The following is a 26,641-nucleotide window of genomic DNA, read 5'->3' as shown; positions in this document are numbered from 1 at the left end:
CACATCTGGGTTCATACAAATGCGCCCCCTGGTGGTAACAGGAAGTGACCTGTTTTACATTTACATTGTCCGATTAACTTCAAACCTGACATGTGTGATCCTGGTCAGCCCCTGATCACACCTACCCACATCTGGATTCATACAAATGCGCCCCCTGGTGGTAACAGGAAGTGACCTGTTTTACATTTACATTGTCCGATTCACATCAAACGTCAGGGGCTTGATCCCGGTCAGCTCCTGAACGCCGCTACCCGCTTCTGGCTTCGTAGCGCCATCTAGTGGACGAACCGCACGTTGCGTTTTTCCGCTCCCGCAGCGCTTTTTCGCCATTCTCGCTTCGCGCCACGGCCCCCGCACGCCTCAGGCCCCCGCGGTCGCATGGGTCGAGCGAGGGCCGATCATCGCCGCTTGCGGCTTTAATTAGGGCCCGAGCGGCGACTGCAAGTCGCCCAGCGAAGCCCTATTGAAATCGCGCTGTTTATTATTATTATTATTATTTATTATTATTCTTGCCTACTCGAAATCGCATTTTTGGGGACGTTCCCATGCTCCAAAATGCATGTAACTTTGCACACATGTCCAGACGGCCCAAAAATTTCATAATTTGGGGGCGTCGCCCATGGTCGACGCAGAATGGCGGAATAGCGCCCCCTACAAAGTCAAAAATGCCCATAGGGAATTTTGCTATCTAACTTTGTCCTATGCTCACAAAATTCGGTACACATATGTATTATACCCAGATATGCAAAAAAGCCTCTTGACCCCATGACCTCAACCCAACAGGAAGTCGGCCATTTTGGTTTTGATTTTTCCCGCCTAAAATTAACTCCTCCCACAGCGTTCGCCCGATCAAGTTCAAATTAGGTACGCAACATCGTCAGACCTAGCTGAGCTTATCTTGTGCGCTGTGAGTCCGTAGGTCAAAGGGCGTGGCTGCCAGCGCTCAATACACTATGGCGTGCTCGCCATGTACATACGAGTGGCTCTCACGCCCACATACTACATCCAATCAACTTCAAACTTGCTGAACATGATGATGGCTCCGCCCTGAACGTCCCGATATATTAACTTCCCACGTAACTCATGTTGCCCCCTAGTGGAAACAGGAAGTGCCATTTTTTGCATCAACATTGTCCGATTTCCACGAAACTTCACATGTGTGATGGGGGACTGACCCTGAACACACCTGCATGCATCCCATTACTGCCCCCTGGTGGATGAACCTTTAACTGCTCATAACTCCCTCATGCTTTGTCCGATTTCCACGAAACTTCACATGTGTGATGAGGGACTGACCCTGAACACACCTGCACGCATCCCATTACTGCCCCCTGGTGGACGAACCTTTAACTGCTCATAACTCCCTCATGCTTTGTCCGATTCACTCCAAACTTCACATGAGTGATGAGGGGCGGCCCCTGAACGCACCAGACCACATGCGGTGACTGCCCCCTGGTGGATGAACGAAAAATTGCATTTTTGGCCTCCTTCCAGGTTTTTTCTCCATTTCTGCTCCGCGCCACGGCCCCGGCGTGCCTCAGGCCCCGCGGTGGCATGGGCGAGCGAGGGCCCGCCATCGCCGCTTGCGGCTTTAATTAGGGCCCGAGCCTGTGTCAACGACCCAGGGAGGTCCCTATTGTTATTCGACATGCACATTAGTCGACGTGCCAGCCGACGAGTAACAACAAGTAAGCAAGCAAGTACTCAAGTACTGCATAGACCTGGCAGCAAAAACCCCAGATATTGTAATGTTTATTATTAGGGCCCGAGCGGCGACTGCAAGTCGCCCAGCGAAAGCCCTATTGTAATTCGTTCATGCCCCAACGTGCACGTGACCCCAATGTGCAAGTGACCCCAAAGTAATCAAGTAGTGAAGTAATCATGTGGTATGGAAGACCCAGGGGGAAAAATGCTATATTGAAATTGTAATGTTTATTATTCTTATTATTATTATTATTCACGCGACTTTTCATGCCCCAATTTCGCCCCTTTCCCAAACTGGAAAAGTTGTCTAACTTTGCATGTCCCTCCGGCCTCATCCGAAATTCGATATTTTTGGGTCGTCGCACATGGTCGACGCAAAATGGCGAAATAGCGCCCCCTACAAACTTTAAATTTGCCCTCGCCTATTGGGTTACTTTGTCGTAGGCAGACGAAATTTGGTACACACATTCATCATCCCCAGACGCACAAAAAAGTCTCTTAACGTCATGGTAAAATCTCAACAGGAAGTCGGCCATTTTGATTTAAATTTTCAATTTTTGCCATTTTTTGGCCATTTTTGGACATTTCCACTACTTACGTTTGATCTAACTCGTCCTAGGGATTTCACTCGATCGGCTTCAAATTTGTTTTCCAGCATCGAAACCCCATGATGACCTTATCTTGTGCTCCGCAGGTGTGTAGGTCATAGGGCGTGGCTGCTATGGCTCAATTCACATTGGCGACTGTTTCGGTGCTCGCCATGTAAATACGAATGGCTCTCACGCCCACATACTTTATCGTAGCTACTTCAAACTTGCTGGACATGATGACGGCTCCGCCCTGAACGTCCCGATATATTAATTTCCTACGTCACTCATAGCGCCCCCCGGTGGTAACAGGAAGTGACCAGTTTTTACATTACGTGTACTGATTCCACATAGTTGACCCCATCAACTTCATTCCACTTCTAAAACATGCAGAACCAGTTGGTGAAGCTACATTATGAACGCTGTGAAGCTACGAGTAATGGCGACCGCGTGGCGTCATGGCAACTGATGATCCCTCGCCAAGAAAATACGTTTGGCTTTTTGATGGCTTTAATGAACACGTATCATCATGACATTTGATACACAGGTCCAGGGTCACGACCTCAACGTCTCCATATGCTCATAGGCGATCTCACTCATGTAGCCCCCTAGTGGAAACAGGAAGTGCCATTTTTTGCATCAACATTGTCCGATTTCCACGAAACTTCACATGTGTGATGAGGGGCTGACCCTGAACACACCTGCACGCATCCCATTACTGCCCCCTAGTGGACGAACCTTTAACTGCTCATAACTCCCTCATGCTTTGTCCGATTTCCAAGAAAATTCACATGTGTGATGAGGGGCTGACCCTGAACACACCTGCACGCATCCCATTACTGCCCCCTGGTGGACGAACCTTTAACTGCTCATAACTCCCTCATGCTTTGTCCGATTCACTCCAAACTTCACACGAGTGATGAGGGGCGGCCCCTGAACGCACCAGACCACGTGCGGTGACTGCCCCCTGGTGGATGAACGAAACATTGCATTTTTGGCTTCCTTCCGGGGTTTTTTCTCCATTTCTGCTCCGCGCCACGGCCCCGGCGTGCCTCAGGCCCCGCGGTGGCATGGGCGAGCGAGGGCCCGCCATCGCCGCTTGCGGCTTTAATTATTATTATTATTCTTTTTCCGCCGCTTTGAACGCGATTTCGACCCCTTTCCCAAGCCGGGAAACGGAGGAAAATTTACACGCACGTGGGGACTGTGGCAACTCGGCGTACTGTGGTGGTCTCGCATGTGGGCGTGGCCAAATGGCACCACAGCGCCCCCTAGACCGCGCATAGGGAATGAGGGTCTGCGACACCGATTTGTCCGAAACTTGGTAAACATATTCATCAACCCGAGATCTTCAAAAAATTTCATAAAATGACATACCCTAAAACCAACAGGAAGTCGGCCATTTTGCTTCAAAGTTGGTTTACGCAAAACGAACTCCTCCGAGGGGTTACGCCCGATCGGCTCCAAATTGGGTCCAGAACATCGCCAGACCTAGCTGAGCTTATCTTGTGCTCCGCAGGTCTGTAGCTCAAAGCGCTTGGCCTCTGGCGTGCCCCGAAGTTTGGCGACTGTTTCGGTGCTCGCCATGTAAATACGAACGGCTCTCATGCCCTCATACTTGATCGTAGACGCTTCAAACTTGGTGCAAAAATCTATGGAGAGACCCTGAACGATCCGACATATTATTTGCGTACGTCGCTCATAGCGCCCCCCGGTGGTAACAGGAAACGTACAAAAATTCGTTAAAAATACGTAGTTGACCAAATCGACTTCGTTACACTTCTAGTACATGCAGACCCGGATGGTGAAGCTACATCATGAACGCTTTGACCCTACGAGCAACGGCGTCCGTGTGCCGCCGCGGCGAAAGTGTATCATCCCAATTTAAATTTCGTTTGCCTTTCACACGCACATACTTCGTTGTAGCCACTTGAAATTCAAAGGACATGACGTTGGCTCCTCCCTGAACGTTTTGATGTATCGACTTCCTGCCTGGCTCATAGCGCCCCCCGGTGGTAACAGGAAGTACGCAAAAATTCATTAAAAATCCATACTTCACCCGATCAACTTCATTCCACTTCTAATACATGCAGAACCAGTTGCTGAAGCTACATTATGAACGCTGTGAAGATACGACGAACGGCGTCCGTGTGCCGCCGCGGCGACTGACGATTTTTTATCGTACAATTACGTTTGCCTTTTTCGTGGCTTTAACGAAGTCGTGTCCTCACGAAATTTCATCCACGGGTCAAGAATGGCGAGCTCTTTCAGGGGATAGAGTCGTTTCCCATGGGCGTGGCTAAATGCCTCAATAGCGCCCCCTAGAAGTTTTTCCGAATTTCTTCATAGACAAATTTCGCTTACTTTGTCGTACACATACGAAACTCGACACACACGTGTATCATACCCAAACATACAAAAAATTGAATTGGAGCCACGCCCTAAACCTAACAGGAAGTCGGCCATTTTGGTTAGCATTTCTTTGACGCAAAACGAACTCCTCCGAGGGAGTTCGCCCGATTGACTTCAAATTGGGTACAGAACATCTCCAGACTGAGCTGATTACGGCTTGTGCTCCGGGGGTGTGTTGGTCAAAGGGCGTGGCTGCTAGGGCACGGCCAATTCCCACGAAGCAGCTAAGAAGTTTGCAATGCTATCACGCCCACAGATTTGATCGCTGCGGCTTCAAACTTGGTGCACATGATGAGGGCGTGACCCTGAACGATCTGACATATTACTTTCATACGTCACTCATAGCGCCCCCCGGTGGTAACAGGAAGTGCGCTAAAATTCATTAAAAATACATCGTTGACCCCATCAACTTCATTCCACTTCTAAAACATGCCGAACAAGTTGGTGAAGCTATTTCATGAATGCTATGAAGCTACGGCTAATGGCCCCCTTGTGGCGGCGACAGGAATAGCGCTCCACCGTGAACTGCTTCCTCCTACGGATTTTGCCCGATTGACTTCATATTCGCTACAAGTCATCAGGAGACCGAGCTGGTCAAACACTATTAAAAGCTTTTCTCTACGTCAAACGGCGTGGCTGCTAGGGGGCGACAAAGTTGGCCAACTGCTCGTTTAGTCGCCATGCTATTACGTTTGCCTTCCACGCCCACATACTTGATCGTAGTCACTTCAAAATTTAGGGACATGATCAGGGGCCCGCCCTCTACACCTCCGTTTCATCGTAGGCAAGCTCGCTCAAGTAGCCCCCTTGTGGACACAGGAAATGTTGTGTTTTGCATCGACATTGTCCGATTAGCTCGAAACTTCACGTGTTTGATGAGGGGACCGCCCTCAACGCAGCCGCCCGCCTCCAGTGGCACGCGGGGGTTTCGAAGAGCGCCCCGGGGGTAGCGGGGACCGGGGGGTGTGGGAGCGGGACGCTGAGTGGCGTGGAGCGAGGGCCCGTCATAGCCGCTTGCGGCTTTAATTATTATTATTATTCTTCCGACATTTCGTGCCTCAATTTCGCCCCTTTCCCAAATGCGAAAATGCGTATACTTTTGCACGGACGTCCGGCCTGATCCGAAATTCGATATTTTTGGGTGGTCGCACATGGTCGATGCGAAATGGCGAAATAGCGCCCCCTACAAACTTTCAAAATCCCCATAGGGAATTTGACTGACTTTGTCCGATGTTGATAAAATTTGGTACACATATGTATTATAACCAGATATGCAAAAAAGCCTCTTGACCTCATGACCTCAACCCAACAGGAAGTCGGCCATTTTGGTGTAGATTTTTCCCGCCAAAAATTAACTTCTCCCAGAGCGTTCGCCCGATCAAGTTCAAATTAGGTATACCACATCTCCAGACCTAGCTGAGCTTATCTTGTGCTCCGTGAGTCCGTAGGTCAAAGGGCGTGGCTGCCAGCGCTCATCAGACTTTGGCGTTCTCGCCATGTCCATACGTGTGGCTCTCACGCCCACATACTTCATCCAATCAACTTCAAACTTGCTGGACATGACGATGGCTCCGCCCTGAACGTGCTGATATATTAACTTCCCACGTAACTCATAGCGCCCCCCGGTGGTAACAGGAAGTGTACTAAAATTTGGAAAATGTACATACTTTGCCCAATCAACTTCATTCCACTTCTACAACATGCAGAACCAGTTGGTGAAGTTACATTATGAACGCTGTGAAGCTACGCGTAATGGCGTCCCTGTGGGGGCGTGGCTAACATTCCTCGCTATGACAATACGTTTGCCCTTTGGATGGCTTTAATGAACTCGTATCAACATGAAAATTGGTACACAGATCCAGGGTCACGACCTCAACGTTTCTATGTACTCATAGGCGATCTCACTCATTCGCCCCCTAGTGGAAACAGGAAGTACCATATTTTACATCAACATTGTCCGATTTCCACGAAACTTCACATGTGTGATGAGGGACTGACTCTGAACACACCTGCATGCATCCCATTACTGCCCCCTAGTGGACGAACCATTAACTGCTCATAACTCCCTCATGCTTTGTCCGATTCACTCCAAACTTCACATGAGTGATGAGGGGCCGCCCCTGAACGCACCACACCACATGCGGTGACTGCCCCCTGGTGGATGAACGAAACATTGCATTTTTGGCCTCCTTCCAGGTTTTTTCTCCATTTCTGCTCCGCGCCACAGCCCCGGCGTGCCTCAGGCCCCGCGGTGGCATGGGCGAGCGAGGGCCCGCCATCGCCGCTTGCGGCTTTAATTATTATTATTCTTCCGCGCGTTTGAACGCGATTTCGACCCCTTTCCCAAGCCGAGAAACGGATGAAACTTTCGACGCAGGGGGGGAAGCCCGAAAATTGCGATTCAGTGGTGGTCTCGCATGTGGGCGTGGCCAAATGGCACCACAGCGCCCCCTAGACCGCGCATAGGGAATGAGGGTCTGCGACACCGATTTGTCCGAAACTTGGTAAACATATTCATCAACCCGAGATCTTCAAAAAATTTCATAAAATGACATACCCTAAAACCAACAGGAAGTCGGCCATTTTGCTTCAAAGTTTGTAAACGCAAAACGAACTCCTCCGAGGGGTTACGCCCGATCGGCTCCAAATTGGGTTCAGAACATCGTCAGACCTAGCTGAGCTTATCTTGTACTCCGCAGGTCTGTAGCTCAAAGGGGTTGGCCTCTGGCGTGCCCCGAAGTTTGGCGACTGTTTCGGTGCTCGCCATGTAAATACGAACGGCTCTCATGCCCTCATACTTGATCGTAGACGCTTCAAACTTGGTGCAAAAATCTATGGAGAGACCCTGAACGATCCGACATATTATTTGCGTACGTCGCTCATAGCGCCCCCCGGTGGTAACAGGAAACGTACAAAAATTCGTTAAAAATACGTAGTTGACCAAATCGACTTCGTTACACTTCTAGTACATGCAGACCCGGATGGTGAAGCTACATCATGAACGCTTTGACCCTACGAGCAACGGCGTCCGTGTGCCGCCGCGGCGAAAGTGTATCATCCCAATTTAAATTTCGTTTGCCTTTCACGCGCACATACTTCGTCGTAGCCACTTGAAATTCAAAGGACATGACGTTGGCTCCTCCCTGAACGTTTTGATGTATCGACTTCCTGCCTGGCTCATAGCGCCCCCCGGTGGTAACAGGAAGTACGCAAAAATTCATTAAAAATCCATACTTCACCCGATCAACTTCATTCCACTTCTAATACATGCAGAACCAGTTGCTGAAGCTACATTATGAACGCTGTGAAGATACGACGAACGGCGTCCGTGTGCCGCCGCGGCGACTGACGATTTTTTATCGTACAATTACGTTTGCCTTTTTCGTGGCTTTAACGAAGTCGTGTCCTCACGAAATTTCATCCACGGGTCAAGAATGGCGAGCTCTTTCAGCGGATAGAGTCGTTTCCCATGGGCGTGGCTAAATGCCTCAATAGCGCCCCCTAGAAGTTTTTCCGAAATTCTCCATAGACAAATTTCGCTTACTTTGTCGTACACATACGAAACTCGACACACACCTGTATCATACCGAAACATACCAAAAATTGAATTGGAGCCACGCCCTAAACCCAACAGGAAGTCGGCCATTTTGGTTAGCATTTCTTTGACGCAAAACGAACTCCTCCGAGGGAGTTCGCCCGATTGACTTCAAATTGGGCACGGAACATCTCCAGACTGAGCTGATTACGGCTTGTGCTCCGCAGGTGTGTAGGTCAAAGGGCGTGGCTGCTAGCGCACGGCCAAGTTCCCGAATTCAGCTAAAAAGGTTTAAATGCTATCACGCCCACAGATTTGATCGCAGCAGCTTCAAACTTGTTGCACATGATGAGGGCGTGACCCTGAACGATCCGACATATTATTTGCCTACGTCACTCATAGCGCCCCCCGGTGGTAACAGGAAGTGCGCTAAAATTCATTAAAAATACATAGTTGCCCCCATCAACTTCATTCCACTTCTAAAACATGCCGAACAAGTTGGTGAAGGTATTTTGTGAACGCTATGACGCTACGGCTAATGGCCCCCTTGTGGCGGCGACAGGAATAGCGCTCCATCGTGAACTGCCACCTCCCACGGATTTTGCCCGATTGACTTCATATTCGCTACAGATCATCAGGAGACCGAGCTGGTCAAACACTATTAAAAGCTTTTCTCTACGTGAAACGGCGTGGCTGCTAGGGGGCGACAAAGTTGGTCAACTGCTCGTTTAGTCGCCATGCTATTACGTTTGCCTTCCACGCCCACATACTTGGTCGTAGTCACTTCAAAATTTCAGTACATGATCAGGGGCCCGCCCTCTACGCCTCCATTTGATCGTACACTAGCTCGCTCAAGACGCCCCCTTGTGGACACAGGAAATGTCGCGTTTTGCATCGACATTGTCCGATCGGCTCGAAACTTCACATGTGTGATGAGGTCACGACCCCGAACACAACGGCCCACATCCCGTTACCGCCCCCTGGTGGACGAACCGTAAACCTGCCGTAACTCCATCGTACGTTGTCCGTTTTGCTCGAAACGTCACGTGTTCGACGAGGGGACCGCCCTCGACACAGCCGCCCACGTCCGGTTGCGCGCGGGGGTTTTCGAAGAGCGGCCCGGGGGTAGCGGGGACGCCGAGTGGCGTGGAGCGAGGGCCCGTCATAGCCGCTTGCGGCTTTAATTATTATTATTATTCTTGCCCGACTTCATGCCCCAATTTCGCCCCTTTCCCCAACTGGAAAAGTTGTCTACTTTTGCATGGACGTCCGGCCGGATCCGAAATTCGATATTTTGGGGTGGTTGCACACGGTCGACGCGAAATGGCTAAATAGCGCCCCCTACAACCTTTCAAAATCCCCATAGGGAAGTCGGGTCACTTTGTCCCACGCATACAAAATTTGGTACACATATGTATTATACCCAGATATGCAAAAAAGCCTCTTGACCTCATGACCTCAACCCAACAGGAAGTCGGCCATTTTGGTTTTTATTTTTCCCGCCTAAAATGAACTCCTCCCACAGCGTTCGCCCGATCAAGTTGAAATTAGGTACACCACATCTCCAGACCTAGCTGAGCTTATCTTGTGCTCCGTGAGTCCGTAGGTCAAAGGGCGTGGCTCCCAGCGCTCAATTCACTTTGGCGTGCTCGCCATGTAATACGATTGGCTGTCACGCCCACATACTTGATCGTAGACGCTTCAAACTTGGTGCAAAAATCTATGGCGAGACCCTGAACGATCCGACATATTATTTGCCTACGTCGCTCATAGCGCCCCCCGGTGGTAACAGGAAGTGAACTAAAATTCATTAAAAATACATAGTTGACCCCATCAACTTCATTCCACTTCTAAAACATGCAGAACCAGTTGGTGAAGCTACATTATGAAGACTGTGAAGCTACGAGTAATGGCGTCCCTGTGGGGGCGTGGCTACCATTAATTCCTCGCCATGAAAATACGTTTGGCTTTTTGATGGCTTTAATGAACTCGTATCATCATGACACTTTATACACAGGTCCAGGGTGGAGACCTCTTCCATCTGATAGGGGTGTCGCTCATGTGGCCCCCTAGTGGAAACCGGAAGTGCCATTTTTTGCATCAACATTGTCCGATTTCCACGAAACTTCACATGTGTGATGAGGGACTGACCCTGAACACACCTGCACACATCCCATTACTGCCCCCTAGTGGACGAACCTTTAACAGCTCATAACTCCCTCATGCTTTGTCCGATTTCCACGAAACTTCACATGTGTGATGAGGGACTGACCCTGAACACACCTGCACGCATACCATTACTGCCCCCTAGTGGACGAACCTTTAACTGCTCATAACTCCCTCATGCTTTGTCCGATTCACTCCAAACTTCACATGAGTGATGAGGGGCGGCCCCTGAACGCACCAGACCACATACGGTGACTGCCCCCTGGTGGATGAACGAAACATTGCATTTTTGGCCTCCTTCCAGGTTTTTTCTCCATTTCTGCTCCGCGCCACGGCCCCGGCGTGCCTCAGGCCCCGCGGTGGCATGGCCGAGCGAGGGCCCGCCATCGCCGCTTGCGGCTTTAATTAGGGCCCGAGCGGCGACTGCAAGTCGCCCAGCGAAAGCCCTATTGAAATCGCGCTGTTTATTATTATTATTCTTCTCCGACTTCGTGCCTCAATTTCGCCCCTTTCCCAAATGCGAAAACGCGTGTACTTTTGCATGGACGTCCGGCCTGATCCGAAATTCGATATTTTTGGGTGGTCGCACATGGTCGACGCGAAATGGTGAAATAGCGCCCCCTACAAACTTTCAAAATCCCCATAGGGAATTTGAGTGACTTTGTCCGATGTCGATAAAATTCGGTACACATATGTATTATACCCAGATATGCAAAAAAGCCTCTTAACGTCATGGTGAAATCCCAACAGGAAGTCAGCCATTTTGATTTTGATTTTTCCCGCCTAAAACGAACTCCTCCCACAGCGTTCGCCCGATCAAGTTGAAATTAGGTACACCACATCTCCAGACCTAGCTGAGCTTATCTTGTGCTCCGTGAGTCCGTAGGTCAAAGGACGTGGCTGCCAGCGCTCAATTCACTTTGGCGTGCTCGCCATGTACATACGAGTGGCTCTCACGCCCACATACTTCATCCAATCAACTTCAAACTTGCTGGACATGATGATGGCTCCGCCCTGAACGTCCCGATATATTAACTTCCCACGTAACTCATAGCGCCCCCCGGTGGTAACAGGAAGTGTAATAAAATTTGGAAAATGTACATACTTTGCCCCATCAACTTCATTCCACTTCTAAAACATGTAGAACCAGTTGGTGAAGCTACATCATGAACGCTGTGAAGCTACGAGTAATGGCGTCCGTGTGGCGACGCGGCGACCATTCCTCGCCATGACAATACGTTTGGCTTTTTGATGGCTTTATTGAACTCATATCAACATGAAAATTGGTACACAGGTCCAGGGTCACGACCTCAACGTTTTCATATGCTCGTAGGCGATCTCACTCATTCGCCCCCTAGTGGAAACAGGAAGTGCCATATTTTACATCAACATTGTCCGATTTCCACGAAACTTCACATGTGTGATGAGGGACTGACCCTGAACACACCTGCATGCATCCCATTACTGCCCCCTAGTGGACGAACCATTAACTGCTCATAACTCCCTCATGCTTTGTCCGATTTCCACAAAACTTCACATGTGTGATGAGGGGCTGACCCTGAACACACCTGCACGCATCCCATTACTGCCTCCTAGTGGACGAACCTTTAACTGCTCATAACTCCCTCATGCTTTGTCCGATTCACTCCAAACTTCACGCGAGTGATGAGGGGCGGCCCCTGAACGCACCAGACCACATGCGGTGACTGCCCCCTGGTGGATGAACGAAACATTGCATATTTGGCCTCCTTCCAGGTTTTTCTCCATTTCTGCTCCGCGCCACGGCCCCGGCGTGCCTCAGGCCCCGCGGTGGCATGGGCGAGCGAGGGCCCGCCATCGCCGCTTGCGGCTTTAATTCTTATTATTATTCCGTCGCCTTCATGCCCCAATTTGGCCCCTTTCCCGACTTCGAAAATGCGTGAACTTTTGCCCGGACGTCCGGCCTGATCCGAAATTCGATATTTTGGTGGTGCCGCACATGGGCGGCGCAAAATGACCGAATAGCGCCCCCTACAAACACGTGTCAATGGCATCGCCATCGTCTTACTTTGTCGTACACACAAAAAATTCGGTACACATATGTGTTATACCCAGATATACAAAAAATCCTCTTGACCTCATGACCTCAACCCAACAGGAAGTCGGCCATTTTGGTTTTGATTTTTCCCGCCTAAAATTAACTCCTCCCAGAGCGTTCGCCCGATCAAGTTCAAATTAGGTATACCACATCTCCAGACCTAGCTGAGCTTATCTTGTGCTCCGTGAGTCCGTAGGTCAAAGGGCGTGGCTGCCAGCGCTCATCAGACTTTGGCGTTCTCGCCATGTCCATACGAGTGGCTCTCACGCCCACATACTTCATCCAATCAACTTCAAACTTGCTGGACATGATGATGGCTCCGCCCTGAACGTCCCGATATATTAACTTCCCACGTAACTCATAGCGCCCCCCGGTGGTAACAGGAAGTGAACTAAAATTTGGAAAATGTACATACTTTGCCCCATCAACTTCATTCCACTTCTAAAACATGCAGAACCAGTTGGTGAAGTTACATTATGAAGACTGTGAAGCTACGAGTAATGGCGTCCCTGTGGGGGCGTGGCTAACATTCCTCGCTATGACAATACGTTTGCCCTTTGGATGGCTTTATTGAACTCGTATTAACATGAAAATTGGTACACAGGTCCAGGGTCACGACCTCAACGTTTCCATATGCTCGTAGACAATCTCACTCATTCGCCCCCTAGTGGAAACAGGAAGTGCCATATTTTACATCAACATTGTCCGATTTCCACGAAACTTCACATGTGTGATGAGGGACTGACCCTGAACACACCTGCACGCATCCCATTACTGCCCCCTGGTGGACGAACCTTTAACTGCTCATAATTCCTTCATGCTTTGTCCGATTCACTCCAAACTTCACACGAGTGATGAGGGGCGGCCCCTGAACGCACTACACCACATGCGGTGACTGCCCCCTGGTGGATGAACGAAACATTGCATTTTTGGCCTCCTTCCAGGTTTTTTCTCCCTTTCACCTTCGCGCCACGGCCCCCGCACGCCTCAGGCCCCCGCGGTCGCATGGGTCGAGCGAGGGCCGACCATCGCCGCTTGCGGCTTTAATTTTCTCTTGTTGTTTTTAATCTTCGTGCATTAGTCTCCTTGCTTTTCTTGTTTTACCTCCTATATATATATATATTTGTTCAGTCAAAATGTAAAGCACTTTGAACGGCATCTATTTGCTTTGAAAGGTGCTATATAAATAAAATGTGATTGATTGATTGATATGGAGGACGTCTGTGTGTAGGTGACAGCCTGTGATGTGACGTTGTGTGTGTCTCCCCAGGTCAGCGCCGGCTGGAGAGCCTTCCTCCTCCTGTCCCTCGGCCTGCAGCTGACCAGCTGGACGCTCGTCATCTACTGGTCCCGGCGCCGCTGGCACAACCACCCCATCAGCCGGGCGCTGCAGGCCCACGTGCAGCCGCCGCACCGGGGCTGGGGCGCCGTCGCATCCAACGTCAACACAGAGTTCAGACGCATCGACAAGTTCGCTACGGGAGCACCGGGAGCTAGAGTCATCGTCACAGACAGCTGGGTGCTGAAGGTGAGAGAGAGAGAGAGATAGATAGATAGATAGATAGATAGATAGATAGATAGATAGATAGATAGATAGATAGATAGATAGATAGATAGATAGATAGATAGCACCGGGAGCTAGAGTCATCGTCACAGACAGCTGGGTGCTGAAGGTGAGAGAGAGAGAGAGAGAGATAGATAGATAGATAGATAGATAGATAGATAGATAGATAGATAGATAGATAGATAGATAGATAGATAGATAGATAGATAGATAGATAGATAGATAGATAGCACCGGGAGCTAGAGTCATCGTCACAGACAGCTGGGTGCTGAAGGTGAGAGAGAGAGAGAGAGAGATAGATAGATAGATAGATAGATAGATAGATAGATACTATAGATAGATAGATAGATAGATAGATAGATAGATAGATAGATAGATAGATACTATAGATAGATAGATAGATAGATAGATAGATAGATAGATAGATAGATAGATACTATAGATAGATAGATAGATAGATAGATAGATAGATAGATAGATAGATAGATAGATAGATACTATAGATAGATAGATAGATAGATAGATAGATAGATAGATAGATACTATAGATAGATAGATAGATAGATAGATAGCACCGGGAGCTAGAGTCATCGTCACAGACAGCTGGGTGCTGAAGGTGAGAGAGAGAGAGAGAGATAGATAGATAGATAGATAGATAGATAGATAGATAGATAGATAGATAGATAGATAGATAGATAGATAGATAGATAGATAGATAGATAGATAGATACTATAGATAGATAGATAGATAGATAGATAGATAGATAGATAGATAGATAGATAGATTTTTAATTCATTCACATCCTGAAACACGAGGAACTAGATGCAGCACTCAGGTCTCAGTACTATTATAACAATTATTAATAACTAACACACTAAATACTTACATAGGAAAAGTCTATCAGGCATCACCAAATGGCGGACCTCGGTCCGGACCCGGACCGAGTGATGGTTCGATCCGGACCCGAGACCAATCTCTAATAATAACATTTTTTTCCGACGGGACAGCGGGCTCAGCTATAGGTCAATACGGCAGCTTCACTCAATTGAGCCAATCAGATCGTTTGTTTACCACGGCCAGTGCGTCTGAGAGGGAAAGAGAAAGGAGACGGAGTGATGACAGCCTTGCTCCAAAATAAAAAAAAGTTGATGCTGAAGTCAAAGGCGAGCCGCTGGGCGTTTGTGGCCGCCGTCGCCGCCTTGGTTAAGCGTGTGTGCGCGCGTGTGGGGGCCGTTCAGATGGGTCTCTTGCGCGCACAAGCCCATTACTTTAATGTGCGCTCACAACGCCGTAGCGGTGCGACGTGCTTGTTTCCTGCTTCTCCGCCGGTGTTGTGTCAGACCCCCGGTTCTCCCTCGGTCTGTAAACTTCTTCACGCGGAGCTCTGCCCCGTTTGGAAGGAGCAGGAAGCTCGTATGCGGGAAGACGTCGCTTCAGAGATGTAGAATGTGTGTTAGAGAAACACCTATTTCAGGACTACTGACTTGTATCACCAGAACAGAACAGACATATCCTGTGATTTTCAGCCTTCCTCCATATTTAATGGAGGGGGACAATACAATGACAGTGCAGCTATCAAGATGCTTTTGACACCTTGGCCTCAAAAAAAGAAAGGAAGAAAGAAAAAAGCACCAAACAAACAAACAAACAAACAAACAAACAAACAAACAAACAGGGAAACCCCCTTATTTATTCGGTCTTGTTCTCTTTAATTGAAATACAGGCCTTAAATTAATTTGCCTGGGAGCTACTTTTATTCATGGTAAAAAAAAAAAATTAAAAAAAAGCTAGTTGTTTACTATAAAAGTGCACTATGTTAAATGTTTCCTGTGTTGAAAATTGACAATAGATATGAAAATGCACTTCATTGGGGTAGGCTATAGCTTATATATAAGACACCATTTGGACTTTATAAGGTTCGGACCTTTCACTTGGATGAAAGTTTAGTAACTGGACCTCAATGAATTTTAATTGAATACCCCTGCTCTAAACGGTGATATAGTGACATGAAAAATTAGATATGTATAGAGAAACTCTCGTCCGTCACTATTGTTCTCATGCTGGTTTTCTACCAGGAAGTAGTTGTAAACAACAAGGAGATTCGTCCTATAATCGTACCAAGATAATGTATAATCGTGACATCCCTATTGACTATGTTACCATGGTGACCCCTCCCTCCAGGTGACCACCTACCACGTCCACATGGCCTTGCAGAGCGACTGTCATGTGACGGTGACCGAGTCCCGGCAGCACCAGCTCAGTCCGGACTCGGCCTCCCCGGCCCAGATTCTGACCCTGAGGGTGGAGAGCATCAACCCGGCCGTCGCCGCCTTCGACATCAGGTGAGTCACAAAACCTTCTTAAGAAACTAAAATCTTGTTTAGTGTCATTTTTTTCTCTTAACTTCAGTCTTAAAGGGATGGTTCACCCAAAATTCAGTTCAAATTTCACTCATTATCTCCTCCCCCTCATGTGGACTAAGAGCTGTGAGAATTTTCAGAGTCCTCCGTTCCTTCTCTGAGTTACGGGGGGGGGGGGGGGGGGGGTCCGCGCAGCAGTATTTGTCCATATCAATCAATCAATCAATCAATCAAATTTTATTTACATAGCACCTTTCAAAGCAAATAGATGCCGTTCAAAGTGCTTTACATTTTTACTGAACAAATATATATATATAGGAGGTAAAACAAGAAAAGCAAGGAGACTAATGCACAAAGATTGTGTGATAATGTGGATTTTCTACCATTTTGTTTGACTTTTATGAAAGAATACATGTTAAGGAAGAAAAATAATAGCCCAAAATCTTAAAATTGATCAGTGCAGGAAAAAACTGTGTTTTTGCCTGGGGTGTCTCGCCTTAGGAAAAATAAGAAATGACTGTTCTTAAGACTATTCTTAAGATAATATTGATGAATTGCACTTAAGAACTTTCTTATGAACTTCTTAATTTTCTTCTTAAGACATTTCTTAAGATCTTTCTTAAAGGACAATTCCAGGCGAATTCAACTCAGGGGTGTATGTTCCTAACATTTTAGGTCTAAAAGAAGGAATCTGAAGATTTTCAGTTTAATGTCTCCTGTTTTGCGGTAGTTGTGTCTGTCCCCGCGTCGCCACGGCAGCAATGAATGGGAGCGGATGTAAGTTCTGCTGTTTAGGCTGTTTCCATCCCTCAAAGCCACAGACAGCATCAGATGGAGACTCAAACATGCACCCAGAAGTTTATTTACTTCAACAAGCCGACATGTTTGTAAAACTAGATCTAATTCAAAGTCTCCCGGAGTCTCGCGCGAGACCCAAGTTGCCGCTCGGTGTGTTCAGGTGCAGTGGGAAAAGCTACCGTTTGTGTCATAAACACAGGAATATCAACTCTTTACTTGCTTCAAGTAAAAAAACTTCTCGGCGCATGTTTGAGTCGCCACCTGACGCTGTCTGTGGAAAAAAATGTAGACTTGAAGCAAGTAAAGAGTTGATATTCCTGTGTTTATGACACAAGCGGTAGCTTTTCCCACTGCACCTGAACACACCGAGCGGCAACTTGGGTCTCACGCGAGACTCTGGGAGACTTTGAATTAGATCTAGTTTTACAAACATGTCGGCTTGTTGAAGTAAATAAACTTCTGGCTGCATGTTTGAGTCTCCATCTGACGCTGTCTGTGGCTTTGAGGGATGGAAACAGCCTAAACAGCAGAACTTACATCCACTCCCATTCATTGCTGCCGTGGCGATGCAGGGACAGACACAACTACCACAAAACAGGAGACATTAAACTGAAAATCTTCAGATTCATTCTTTTAGACCTAAAATGATATGAAAATACAGCACCGAGTTGAATTCGCCTGGAATTGTCCTTTAAGAACATATTGGTGAATCCGGCCCCTAGTCTGGTAGGACAGAACAACACAAGTCATGACAGGAACAACCTAAGGTCTCCTTCTCTCCTTCTCTCCTTCTCTCCTTCTCTCCTTCTCTCCTTCTCTCCTTCTCTCCTTCTCTCCACTGTGGACAGGCTGCACTCCACCGAGTACGCAGAGCTCAGGGAGAAGCTCCACGCTCCCATCAGGAACTCTGCCAACGTGGTCATCCACCAGACCATCAGCGAGCTCTTCCTGGAGACCTTCAGAGCCCAGGTGGAGCTCAACCAGCCCTACTCGCTGCCCAGCGGACAGGTACATCTTCCTCCTCAATATGCAGCCATTTCCCTGACATTAAAAGTTGGCATTGAAAACTGAATGTGGCATTGTAATAACAATTTTTGGCATTGAAAATAAAATTTGGCATTGTAATAAAAGTTGTATTGACACTGAAACAAGTATTGACATTGAAAAATGTTGGAACACAGGCATAAAAAATACAATATTTAATTTGGATTTAAAAAAAAATATTTTATCATGTAGTTTTCAATGTCAGTCTTCAGATTTCTTCCTCATTTCCATCTTTTTCAGTGTGTTTTTTTACACTGCATTTCCCCCCAGTCTCACTGGTTTTCAGTTTCAATTTTTTTTTTCTGTTTCAATGTTCTTTTTTTCAAAGCCAAGTTACTGTCAGGGTTTTGGCGTGGAGGGGAGGGTCTGAGGGGAGGGGCTAGGGACGCATGGAGAAGAAATCTGAAGACTGACATTGAAAACTACATGATAATATATTTTTAAAAAAATCCAAATTAAATATTGTATTTTTTATGCCTTATGTGCTCCAACATTTTTCAATGCCGATACTTGTTTCAGAGTCAATAAAACTTTTATTACAATACCAAATTTTATTTTCAATGCCAACTTTTAATGTCAGGGAAATAGCTCCATACCCTCACCACCTCTGAGAATGTGAAGTGAATCTGAGGACTCTGTGTCTGCTTCCACAGGAGATCGAGCCGTGTATCGGCTGCATGCAGGTCCCAGCCAACACCAAGCTGCTCCGGCTCTGCCACGCAGAAGGTCAGACAACAACAAGACTGGCTGCAAATATTACTTGTTTTCACAATTAATTGTGGTATTAACAGTTTTTCTCAATTGTTTACACACAATTTCTTGGTACTTGAGGCACAATGGCCTCAACATCTAACTCACGCACCAGTTAACCCCCTGAACCAAGTCTGCTCAACTACTACAAGCACAATTCCTGCTTTACACTCAATTTGCAGTTCTGTAACACACTTTTTTCAAAACACTACACACAATTCTCATGAAAAAAATCTCTTGTTTTCACGAGTAACACACTGTTATTCAAAATTCTAAAGTTAGTTTCCCTACTATGCACACTGACTCATCACATGGGTAAACACCTGTCACACAGTTTTACAATTAGCAATCAGAGCTTTAGCATAAAAGGGAAACAGGCAGTGATGGACTGACACCAAAAAGAGAGAAACCAAACAGAGAGAGAGGCCACACATAACACACACCGATATATATAGCAGTGATCATAATGATGATGAGAAAAGAAAATGCATTGATCACCAAAATTGCATGTCAATGGAAGGATTCGAACCTAGACTAGAACAAAGTCTTTGACTACAAAGAAGAGCTGCTCTACTAGGTGAGCTACATGTTCCAGTTGTCTCTCATCTCGTCAAAATTATGTGTTCAGTCTTTCAAAATTGTCCGGCCGTAAACCAGCTGACCCCGAGCAACTCTTTTTTTTTTTGTGGTCACATCACGGCTGCATCGTCACACACCCAACTCAGTCGCGTCTTCACGCATTTCATTTGTTACCGTGTATTTGAGTGTTCTGAGTATAAAAACAATATTCTAAAATTTTACAACACATTTATAAATGTACTGTCTGTAGTTACAGGGAAAAAAAAGCCTAAGTCATTATGATGAATGGAGTAGAAGTGTTTGTCACTACCCGATTTGTGACAAAACTGGTCTGCGCATGCGCAGACCGACCGCCATCTTGGACAGCTGGCTACGGCAACTCCACTTGGACAAACTTCATTTGGGCACTGCCCGATTTGCGTACATGCTTAAAGTTCTGTGAAATTAAAATACGGTACTGTGAAAATGATTAAAAAATAAAATAAAATAAAATAAAAACCGCGGAGGTCCGTCATAAGACAGCCGCGGCAGACTCGTTTATTCAGTGAGTGTTGTGGTAGTTGTGATTGTTTGTGGTTGTCATGGTGATGAGGCCGGCGAGAAAAGACGACAGTAAACATTAAAAGTCGCCTGTGTTCCTGTTTTCTGAGCATCAAGATCCAGACCACCACAACCAACCCTCAATTTACATTACTAATAAAGTATTTAAAAAAATAAATAAAAAGATAAACCGAAAAGATAAATCTGGCGACGCACACAGGGCAGTGGTCCTAAGTCAATTCAACTAAGTTTGTCCAAGTGGAGTTGCCGTACGTGGCTGTCACAGATCGGGTAGCGTCGCAGATCGGGTAGTGACAGTGTTTTCCATTCATCCTAGTGTTTTACACTGAGCACATCAGTGTTCAACTGGTTCTTATAAATGTCTAGTCATATGATGGTTTGTCTCTGTCATTTGAGACTAAAATAGCATTTTGAGAATAAGTAACATTGTTTTGAATGTAAAGTTTCATTTTGCAGGAGCAGTGAGAGGTTTTGCCCATTGTGTGTGTGTTTTTATTGGATTTGTGTGTAGAGTTCTGAGAGTATGAGGCATGCTTTCAGGAAATGTGTGTAAACAATCGAGAAAAACTGTGAAAAATTAAAATTAAAAAAAAGATTATGTATGAACCGTGTTGGCAGATGTGCACCAAGGTAAAGTTAAATGCACAGATAGTGGTCCATTTACCTACGTAGCATTGAAATGGTAGGAATTTAAATGCTAGAGTGTCATTTGTAATTTAAAAAAAAAAAAGATTAAAATTTACATAAACATTTGGTATCGATGACACTTCCCCTGGTGGATTAATAATTGGTCATATTTTAATAGATATTTAAAATATTTGATAGTTAGTAATGTACATTTTAACTATATTTGATTTTACACATTAATAGTGTTGTGAAATTAATTAATGCATAATAATCGTGATAATTGTAATTACCGTGTTATTTCTCTGACATTAATCGTACCATAGTGGGGCGGATTAGCTGAACAATCGTTCACTTTGTGACAAAAGCATGACATTTGGTGGATGTGTTGGTGAATATGTTTCAGACAAATCTGGATATTGGGCCACCTCAAAAGCGCCCCCTAGTGGCCGTGGCAGCCATTTGTTATGCGAATAAATGAATGATGAATAAAAACTGCCCTTTTAATAATACCAACTATGTATTATAGTGTCATAATTATCAGAAAAAGTGTGTTCATTTGTCTTTGTATGATGTCTGGTTTAGGAGTTATGAAAATTGGCCTTTTCGCCATTCGTGCGGACATAAATTCAAAATGGCCACCGAAAAAACCCCCATGGGACATTAGTTGACCCGGGCAACAAGCAGAAATCTAAAGTAGACATCTTAAGGGTCCTTAAAAAAATGTATCCACCAACACCTCCACTAAATGTTGTGCTTCTGTCACAAAATAAACAATTCTTGTGATTTATTGAGCTAATCTGCCCCATAGGGGATGCACATTTTTGGGGTGCGCTACCCACACGTTTAGCCCCGTTACTCCTTCCATGAATGCACGATCCTTACAAGCTGCACCTCGTTGTAAAGGTGACTAATCAGGCTTTCCAACAGTATACAATACATCACCAGTTGGTATTATTCAAAGGGCAGTTTATATTAATCATTCATTTATTCGCATAACAAATGGCTGCCACGGCCACTAGGGGGCGCTTTTGAGGTGGCCCAATATCCAGATTTGTTTGAAACATATTCACCAACACATCCACCAAATTTCATGCTTTTATCACAAAGTGAACGATTGGTGTAAAATATTGAGCTAATCCGCCCCACTACCAAGAAAATCTATAACCGTGACATCCCCAGTGTGCATGCAAGTGTGCACGGGTGCTAATGTGACTGAGTGTGTGTGTGTGTGTGTGTGTGTGTGTGTGTGTGTGTGTGTGTGTGTTCCAGGAGCTGATCTGGAGTCAGATTGTCAGGAGTGTTTCTGCAGACCCATGTGGTGTCTGTCCTGCCTGGGCCGATGGTTCGCCAGCCGCCAAGACCAGCAGAGACCCGAGACCTGGTTGTCCAACAGAGTCCCCTGTCCCACCTGTAGAGCCAGATTCTGTATACTGGATGTCTGCATGGTCCGCTAGCAACACACACACACACACACACACACACACATGCTAAGGGACTTTACCCCCTGGAAATGAAAGGGGGGGTTGTGATTTTACACAACAGGGAGGTGGACTGAACTGATCTGAGCTCAGTGATGTACATGCCTGCCTTTGTCCTTTGCTCTCAGTACCAGGGGTCAAGAGGAGGAGTGATGGAGAAGATCTGGTTGATGTATGGTGGTGCAATGGGTTTTTGTTTGTTTTCTTTGTCAGATAAGAGGATTTGTTTTTGTTTTCCTGGAAAGTGGAAGGTTTTGATTCATCTATATTAAAACTGATTTGTTCTCTTTCACTTGAGTCCACATTTGTAGTCTCATGATAAGTTCACTTTGCTCCCACAGGTTACCTGAGGTCTGAACGACAAAGCAAGAAGAACCATGAAGAAAACATGAGATATGAGGAGAAACACTTCATAGTGACTCAGGGTTCCTACAGCTTAAGCCAAGTTAAATTTAAGACTTTTTAAGACTTTTTTAAAGCCACTTGAAATGAAATTTAAGACCGACTTCACAATTAACAACAAATGCAGAAAAAAAACACCACATCAATTACTGTACATAGGGTTAGGGACAATTTGACCCACTTTCCTATGTGATCCAAGGTAAAGTGACTGCTACATGAACATTGGATTGTGTCTCTTTCCAGCTGTCCTTTCAAAATAAATGCATAAAAAGTCCGGAAAAAAGAAAAAACTGACTCGGGAGCTGGTGGCGGTGATCGATTTGGCGTTGACGGCCGCCACTAACTTCTCTATGTCGGAATGTTACCAATTATTTTGAGATTTGAGACTAATTACAACCATAAAATCCCACTTACCATGTGTTAACATTTTTAAGACGTTTGAAAAATTGATTTAAGACATTTTAAAGCAGATATCAGTGGAATGTTTTTGTTAATATAAGTCCTAAATAGTCCTATTTTCCGTCAGCAATCACTTACATGAAGTATTTCAGCCTAAACACGAGTCTCTCCGTCACTCTGCTCTGCTGTAACCCGAGGAGAAAATTTTCCTTGTGGGATACAAGTGTTATCCAATGAGGGGAGAGAACGGCATGAAGGGCTGTGTGTGCAGCCAAGGGATGCGCGTGAATGTGGTGACGTAGCACGAGGACCAATTGATGCCTGACAAGGGCGGGGGCTGCTAACTCATGGTGCGTTCAAGGAAACTCGTACTTTGTGTTTTTCCTTCCTGTGAAGTCATACCAGTTCGATCTGGTACGAGTTCACGGGTCGGAAGTTACGAGTGGCCGTTATAGGGAACTTTCACAGACAACAGGACGGTAAAAACACGAGCTACGGGTTACCTGGAACGCTACCAAGTCGTAGTTGTGACTTGAAGCTGTAACTTACGGTTTCAAAAGCCTGCCTTGAACACAGCATTAGCCGAAACGGCCGTGCCGATGATATCTGCTTTAATGCCAATTAAGGCCTTGTTTTTAGATTAATGAATTCAATGACTTTTAAGACTTTTTAAGGATCCGTAAGAACCCTGTGACTGAGTGAAAGATAAAGTAACTGAAAAGAAAAGAAGCAGTAGAGTGAAGTCAGACCCAGGGTAATAAATAAGAGCGTGAGTGAGCAGTAAGTTTTGTTCTTTATTGAACATGTGATGTAGGTGAGACAGTGAAAGTGTTTTTGCTGCAGAGAATGATGAGTTGTAACTCCAGCTGCTGAGCTCTGAGAGGGACCAATCAACAGACAGAGGCTGACAGCTGGTGTCTGTTACAGCTTTATTCACATATCTGACAACTAAATGTTACAAGAAAAAGAAAACAAATGCGCTCCAGTTTTATTTTTCTAAAAATTAAGCACTTAATATTCACTCCCAGTATATTTACATGTATTTTTTTTATTAATTGAAGTGAGAGAGAAGGAGGGAGAGCGCTACGGTTGCTAGTAGAAACAGACTATAAGACATAAAAGCTGCTGTGGGGTGATGGGACCGTTGGGTTAGAGAGGACTGGGGCTCCATGGAAACAAGAGCTAGTCCAGCTGCAGAAAGAGTTCAAGCAGACACACTCACTAAATACTGTCAACTGGTCAAAGGAAATGTCCTCATTGGTTCTTTACATACTTTGTACTTGTACTTGTCTCCTCCCCATCCTCCAGCTGCATCAGGGGAAGTAGCCTACACTCTTAGAAATAAGAGTGCCACGTAGAACCATATAAACTTCTTCGGTTTGTCCTCATAGACCAAATCTCCTTGTTGTTTACATTCTACTTCCGGGTAGAAAAGCAGCACGTAATTTGAATGAGATCAATAGTAACGAACGAGAGTTTAGCTATATATCATATTTTTCACGCCCTATCACCGTTTAGACAAATCTGAAATTATTGAAGAAACATTACTATATCTGTGTGTGTGTTTTGTGTTGCTATGTGTTGTATTTATTCAGTTTGGGGGGAACACAGTGTCTAGAAAGCATCAGTGGCTCAGCTGACAGGGACAGCTAACAGTAGCTAAGCTAACGGTGGTAGCTAAGCTAACGGTAGCTAAGCTAACGGTGGTAGCTAAGCTAACACCAGGACGTCAGCTGTTAAAACCCTCCCGTTGTGGGACACGACATGAAACTACTCCAGTTAGCTCAGTCATGTTGGAACTCAGATATCCGCTGGAGAAAATATTTTTTCATGGAGCGTTTATTGAGTCACTGAGTTATTAAAGTTCAACAGGTAGCTAACCGTTAGCCCGGCTAATCTATGATAACCATGAGTAATTACAAAAATGTGCACACGTAAATAGTAATGTTTGTCCAATCATTGGTTTTATAAACTTTACAAACATCAGATTAGTCTAAACGGTGATATAGTGACATGAAAAATTAGATAAATATAGAGAAACTCTCATCCGTCACTATGCTGGTTTTCTACCCGGAAGTAGTTGTAAACAACAAGGCGATTCGTCCTATAGGAGAACCCTTTTTGGCTCCTGGTAGAACCTTTTATAAAGGTTCTCTGGATCAAAATGGTTCTTACTGGAACCCTTAGTGTTACCAAGAACCCTTGAAAAAAACCCTTTCTTCAGGAAAGGGTTTTTCAGAAGCAAATGGTTCCAGGTAGGCAAGGCAATTTAATTTGTATAGCCCATTTTTTTTACAAACAGTTTGTCTCAAAGGACTTCACATGGCATCATAACAGCATCCTCAAGGTACCCTCAGGTAGAACCCCGGCCCTTCTAGAAGAACCCTTTTAGAACCCTTATTTCTAAGAGTGTAGTGGGACAAAGACACACAGAAGAACCCTGCACTGGCCTCAGGAGGACTCGGTCAGAACAACATGGAGGACCGGCTGTAGAGTAGAGACCCCTCACTGGCAGAGTGCTGTCTGATTGGACCCAGACGTGTCCCCAGTGTCCCCAGCCTGGTGCAGGGCCGTTGCTAGGAATTCTGGGCCCCCTTAAAGAATACTAAAGTGGGCCCCTCCCCCTAACTTTTCCTTTTTTTTTTCTTAGACTACGTATGTATTATCGTTTTTTATTTAGCCTACCTTGTTTTGATGCTAATGCAGCATTACACTGCAAAAACTCAAGTATCTTAGCAAGAATATTTGTCTTATTTCTAGTCAAAACAAATCTCATTATACTTAAAATAAGACACATCATATTAAAAGTAGCTTGTTTTTAGACACTTTTTACGTCTTTCAAGCATATTTTCACTTGGAATAAGTAGAAAAAATCTGATAGTGGAACAAGTTTTTCTTCCTTATTACAAGCACAAAAAACATGCTTTCACTGGCAGATTTTTCTACTTATTTCAAGTGAAAATTAGTTTGAAACAAGTGAAAATGATCTAAAAACAAGTTAATTTTTAGGTAATGAGTCTTATTTTAAGTGGAAAGAGATTAGTTTTGACTAGAAATGAGACATTTGGACAAGAAATAAGACAAATATTCTTGGAAAGATGTTGAGTTTTTACAGTGTACTATGAGTATTAGTCAGGGTCTTACGCAGAATAATTCAGTCATACAAAGATTAGACTACTGGGGTTTTTTATGGGCCCCACTGGGCGCTGGGCCCCTAGAATTATCATCACCTTTCTCCCCTATACAACGGCCCTGCCTGGTAGAGGACGACTTCCCAACCTGATCACCGTGATCTCTTTCAGACTGAACGGCAGCGCTGCACACAAACAGGGATTAAATGATATAAAGAACACAAAAACCTCCTGTGAAGTGGATCTATGCATGTGCACCTGTCCATTCCATCAGAGGAGTATTGTCTTTTCTTTTTTTTTTAATGGTTTAAACATTTCCATTGATATATGGAGCTATCCCCCTGACATTAAAAGTTGGCATTGAAAACAGAATTTGTCATTGTAATAAAAGTTGTATTGACACTGAAACAAGTATCGGCATTGAAAAATGTTGGAACACAGGCATAAAAAATACAATATTTAATTT

General features: G+C 45.5%; 1 protein-coding gene across 2 annotated transcripts in view; it reads left to right on the top strand.

The window, feature by feature from the left end:
- The window catches only part of tmem129 (transmembrane protein 129, E3 ubiquitin protein ligase), a 35,438-nt gene extending 12,894 nt beyond the window's left edge, over positions 1-22,544 (top strand). Inside the window, exons 3-7 of one of the 2 annotated variants that reach the window (XM_085788589.1) lie at positions 13,752-14,009; positions 16,228-16,388; positions 18,053-18,212; positions 18,902-18,974; positions 22,035-22,544. In XM_085788589.1, coding sequence (XP_085644715.1) covers positions 13,752-14,009; positions 16,228-16,388; positions 18,053-18,212; positions 18,902-18,974; positions 22,035-22,219 — 837 coding nt within the window. In that variant the 3' untranslated portion in view covers positions 22,220-22,544. The remainder of the gene's footprint in view (positions 1-13,751; positions 14,010-16,227; positions 16,389-18,052; positions 18,213-18,901; positions 18,975-22,034) is intronic. The other variant, XM_085788590.1, reaches the window with a different exon arrangement.
- The last annotated feature ends 4,097 nt before the right edge of the window (positions 22,545-26,641 follow it).

Source organism: Trachurus japonicus, chromosome 10, assembly GCF_045865225.1.
Source record: "Trachurus japonicus isolate A0001 chromosome 10, Traja_1.0".
In the NCBI taxonomy this organism is placed as follows: Eukaryota; Metazoa; Chordata; class Actinopteri; order Carangiformes; family Carangidae; genus Trachurus; species Trachurus japonicus.
This window is presented reverse-complemented; position numbering and strand designations above follow the sequence as displayed.